This window comes from Mus caroli, chromosome 5 (assembly GCF_900094665.2).
Source record: "Mus caroli chromosome 5, CAROLI_EIJ_v1.1, whole genome shotgun sequence".
In the NCBI taxonomy this organism is placed as follows: domain Eukaryota; kingdom Metazoa; phylum Chordata; class Mammalia; order Rodentia; family Muridae; genus Mus; species Mus caroli.
Genome location: NC_034574.1, coordinates 28,566,342 through 28,571,650, shown reverse-complemented (window position 1 = coordinate 28,571,650; position 5,309 = coordinate 28,566,342). Strand labels below are relative to the sequence as shown.

The 5,309-nt window shown below is 46.0% G+C and overlaps 1 protein-coding gene across 5 annotated transcripts in view; it reads left to right on the top strand.

Annotated features, from left to right (window-relative positions):
- Positions 1 to 5,309, top strand: part of Fam53a (family with sequence similarity 53 member A) — a 29,800-nt gene that overhangs the window by 11,037 nt on the left and 13,454 nt on the right. For all 5 annotated transcript variants that reach the window (XM_029477735.1, XM_021162538.2, XM_029477734.1 and 2 more), the window contains one exon: positions 4,108 to 4,338. In XM_029477735.1, coding sequence (XP_029333595.1) covers positions 4,261 to 4,338 — 78 coding nt within the window. In that variant the 5' untranslated portion in view covers positions 4,108 to 4,260. The remainder of the gene's footprint in view (positions 1 to 4,107; positions 4,339 to 5,309) is intronic.

Genomic DNA, 5,309 nt, shown 5'->3' with positions numbered 1-5,309 from the left:
GATGGTTGTGAGCCACCATGTGGTTGCTGGGATTTGAACTCCTGACCTTCGGAAGAGCAGTCGGGTGCTCTTACCCACTGAGCCATCTCACCAGCCCCCTGGTTGCCCCTTTTAAATAGGCCTTTTGAACTATACCTCATTTTGTGCATTCAGGTTTCTGTAGTGGGAGATTCACTTGGCATTGTGGGTTGAATTGTACCCCCCAAAACTATATTCAAGCTCTAACCTCCGGATCTGTGAATGACCTCATCTGGAGATTGGGTCTTTTCAGGACCTGGCTCGTCCATTCCACATGTATACTAGAGTCTGTTTTGCAATGGTGGGGATGGAGCTCAGAGCCTTGAGCACCTAGGGACAGGTGCTACCACTGAGCCACACCCTAATTCCACGAGCTGCTTTTGAGTTGCCCCATCCTTGTGACCTGTGTTGCACATGTCTCCCTCGGGAGTTTCCAGCAGACTCTTTGTTCCACGTTTTAAACATCTGTGATTATGACAGGGTGACATTCTATGCTTACTCATCCATGTCCCTATTAAGCAGCATGCAGAACTTCCAAATATCCACACCTTGCCTTACACCAGGTCATTGATAATAATAGGAAATAATGCCAGTAATATGTTGTCAGCTAACAGCAATTAGTCAGACTTTGGACGTTGTCTCTTTGAGGATCATTATTGTACATTTTGTGCCCTTCAGCCTGGGCGGGGGCCTTGTTCTGCTCTTTCATGACCCAGCATTTATTTAAAAATTTTCCTGGGGAGATTTTATTTTTCTTTTGTGTTAGGGGTGTTTTGCCAGCAATATTTCTGTGTACACGTGTGTGCATTGCTTGTAGAGGCCAAAAGAGAGCATCAGATCCTCTAGGACTGGAGTTTACAGAAGGTCGTGAGCTGCCCTGTGAGCTCTAGGCATTGAATCTGGGACCTCTGGGAGAGCAGTCAATGCTCTGAACTCCTGAGACATCTCTCTAACCAGATGTGCTGCTTCTAAAGAACTGGTCAGCTATTTTGTTGTTTGCCTCACTGGGCCCCCCTGCTATTCTCCTGATTAAATGCTCCTGTTCTGAGTTTTTGTGAAGAGCCCCACTGTGGGCTGTGATCGCCTTAGTGTCCCCTCAGGAGTCTTGTGTCCATATGTTGTGGCACTGGCTATAGTCACTTTGGTCCTGTGGTTCAGCCTGGTTTTGTTATATTTTTTCCTTTGTAATTAAATGTCTCATGAGAAGGTAGTTGGACACTTCACTACTCTGTTGACCTTCAGAACTCACAGATGATCCTTGATGGAGATTTCTTATATAGGATATTTGTAAAATGGCAGACTTTGAAGTATTTCTGATATTGTAACTCTGTTGGTAGTTATAACTGTGCTATAGGGAAGAATTTCACTTATGGTGACTGATTTTTCTCAGACATTGACTCATTCAGGTAGATTTAGGACTTCTGGTTCATTTTGTGAGTTGGATTAAAAAAAAAACTTTTTAAAAATCTTTTTTTTTTTTTTTTAAAGTTGCACTGTACTTCTGTGGCCTTTCTACGTTGATGTGTGTGCTTTGTGTGATGAGGTTACAACAAGGTGTGTGAGGACTGGAGAGAAGGCTCGGGTTAAGAGCAGTGTCTGCAGCTGGGCTGCAGTACAGTGACGGCTGCAGCACACACCTTTAGTCCCAGCATTCAGGTAGCAAAGAGAGGTGGGTCTCTGAGTTGGAGCCACTCTGGTCCACAGAGTTCCAGGACAGCCAGGGTTACATAGAGAAACCCTGTCTTGGACCAGTAGCTCCTCATCCAAAGGAGCTAGGTTCAGTTCCCCATGCTCTCATGGCGTCTAACACCTGTCTGTAACTCCGGGTCCAGGGGATCTGATCATCTCTCTGGCCTCAAGGGACACTGCATCATGCATGTAATGCACACACACACAAAATAAAATTAAAGTAAATCTTAAAATACAGAATGACAACAAGGTGCTTGAGAGTCCCTGTGGTGGCACGTGGGCCAGGAGGGACCACTTGTCATTACTCTTCTTGACAGAAGATCCTGCAAAGCCCTTACCCTGTTAGGGCATGGCTCAGAAGTTGGGATTTGGGGGCTTTCAGTTTAGATGAGCAGTGGGCCAGACTGCCCGTGGCCCTGTGTCCCAGCTGGCTCTGTCTGGCTTACGGAGGATCAGTACTTCTCCTAGGACATGGCTTGTTCAGATTCAGGTTCCTCTATTTGAAAGAAAGGAAAACAGGCTGGCCCTCCTCTGCTTCTCCTCTGGTCTAAGTTAGAGATGGTATTCACTGTGCTGGGGTAGAGCATACTAAATGCTGCTGCCTTTAGGCATGGTAGATGGGATTTCAGGTCAGAGAGACTAAACAGGAATAGTATGTGAGTGGTGTGATATACCCCAGGCCGAGACCAGCCCCATGTGTTAGTGGAACCTTTTATTGAACTGAGCTCATATATGTGCCTGGGCTGGGTACCTGCTTCCTGCATCCACTAATGGATGCAGCAAGCACAAGCTCTAGGCTAGCCAGTGTGAGCTTAGTATGCTGTTGGTGACACGAGGCCCTGATTCCTGTGCTTGCTACGTGTCAACCTTTCCTTGTTCAGTCACATGCTGGCTTTTGAGCCTCAGGTTTCAAAGTCACAGGGGGAAGTATTTGTTGTTTCTGTTGACAGAATGTATATATATTTTCAAAAATGAAAAGTTGGTGTTTGATCTTATTTGAGATCTTTCTGATCTCTATAAAAATATCCATATGATTTTTCTCCTTCTCCTGTTGACAGAGCCCTCAGCTTGTGCCCGCTTTGTTTGCCAGCATGACCCCTACCAGGCTTGTGATGTTACTTTCAGCAGGTGTGGATGTTGTGGTCATACCCAGTGATCTTGGGGCAAACACTCCCAGGATTGCTCTTCTTTGGAGTGCCTTACCGGGTGGAAGGAGGTGACTTGAACCTCAGGGTGTTTGTTTTTTTTGTTTTTTGTTTTTGCTCATGGATACACCCTGCAGAGGCCCTGAGATAGTTCTGTTAGGCTAACTCTTTTGAGTAATGTGCTTGTTCTGGGGTGTTGCATGACAGAGTGTCATGTTAAGGCACAGCTGACTCCTGAGATGTTTCATATTTGTAGGGTTTTTTTTTTTTTTTTTGCACTCTAAGCAAGGGTTCACCACTGAGCTTCACTCCCAGCTCCATGTGTTGTTTCCCAGTTTGCCATGTTTTCCCACCCTGTGTTTTGGGTTCTTTGCTTTCTGATCTGGTAGCCCTTGTTCACACACCCACAGTGAGACACTGAGAGTTAGCTCCACATGCCCAGTGGGATGGCAGCTGCAAAGGGCGTGGGGCTTCTGGATGCTCTTAGATGCTGACTTCCAGGACTGAAAAGCTAAGAGCCCATGGCCTCCCTTTTCACCATCACCATGGTGATCCTGGCCCCTTGCCTCAGGCTGGACCTGGTGTAGTAGAGCTCTGTGTGTGCCTCTAGCATCCTACCCTTCATTTTTTTAAAAAGAGAATCCCAGCATTAAGGGCTGGAGTTAGGGGGCAGTTTGGTCAACTGGCCTCTGTGGGATGGGGCCCAGTAGCTTACCACTGGTGTTCTCATTGGATGCGGCTGCTGTTGTTTCTCTTCACATGTTCATTGCCCTTTGGGGGACGGAGCCTGCCAGGGGCTTTCTTGCTGCTTCAGGAGAGGCCTCAGAGGCTGGTTCTAATAAGCATCGTATTCTCTGATCTTTTCTAGAGCAGTGCTTCTCATCTTCCTGGTGCTGTGACCCATTACAGTTCCTTATGGTGTGGTGACCCCAACCATTTTCATTGCTTCTTCATAACTAATTTTGCTACTGTTATGATTAATAATGTCAATATCTGTGTTTTCTGATGGTCTTAGGTGACCCCCTTGGAAGGGTTGTTCAACCCCCAAAGGGGCTGTGACCCACAGAATGAGAACCACTATTCTAGAAGATATTACTAGAGGCTTCAGGAAGGAACATACGTGGTTATCTTAGAATTAGGAAGGCATTTGTCAAAGAGGGATATTAGGAACATTTTTTAAAAACAGGATGTTGTATATATATATAACAGAAATATGGACTGAAGTGTATGGTCATGTGGCAATTTCTCTTTACAGAGACAAAGCCCTGAAGAGTCTGGAAATGGGTCAGCATCTTTAAGTCAGAGCTATAACCCTGAGTTTGGCTCAGACCTGATGGCTTGAGCCTGCTGATGTCCAGTGTTCTGGAAATCCAGTGCCCATAGATGTGGACTAAGGAAGAGCCCGGCCATGGTCACTCTCATCACAGAGAAGCTGCAGAACCAGAGCTTGGATGACCTCACCCGCAGGGCCTGTGAGGCTGGCCCGGTGAGTCAGCTCGGGGGTCAGGGGGCACAGCCCATGTGCAGAGCCAAAGGCATGAGGCGCACACTGGAGGGTGGAGGCAGAGCTGAGCTGGGGGCATTGGGCAGAAGCCAGTATCTGTCACAATCATCACTACAAACCAAATAAACTTCTAATACAAAGCTGCCCTACACAGAATTCTGTGGCCTGCTCACCAGATCGGCCAGAGTAAGTAAGTCACCCTGTGATATCCTGCTACCCCTGTCCAGAACCCTGTCGCACGATTTGTCAACACAGATTCATTCGCCTGCTTTAGCTTTAGGGAGTGGGTCTTTCTGGTTTTTATTTTTTTAACCATGAAGTCAATTATTTATTTTATTAATTTATAATTATTAGATATGTTGTTATTGTTTGAGACAGGGTTTCACAGTATAACCATGGCTGGTGAGAAACTAGCTTTGTAAACTAGGCTGGACTTGAACTCACAGAGATCTAGCTGCCTCTGCCTCCTGAGTGGTGGGATATAGGTATGTGCTATCACATCTGGTGGTTACCTATTTTTAATGTTTAATATTTGTAACTTACTTTTCGCCAGATTTATTTTGATGTTTTGTCTTTGTGCCTTGACTTGAAACTAACACAGATACACTCTGCGTACAGCTGGGGATTCCAGAAACTAACACAGACACACTCTGAGCACAGCTAAGGATTCCAGAAACTAACACAGATACACTCTGAGCACAGCTGGGGACTGCAGAAACACAAAGCAAGGAAACTGCGCAGACAACTCGTACACGCCTTCCTTAAGGCCTTGTGTGATGATGCTGCCCAAGTCGGGCAGTGTTCATGCCCAGACTGCAGGCAGAAGTCATCCTGTATTTGGGTGTTTACTCTTCCTAATACATTTTTCATAAAATTTACTCTTGGAAAAGTAGATTCACTTTTCAAGCTATCTTAAACATAATTAAGAGTGTTCTTGAGCTGGGGGGGGGGGG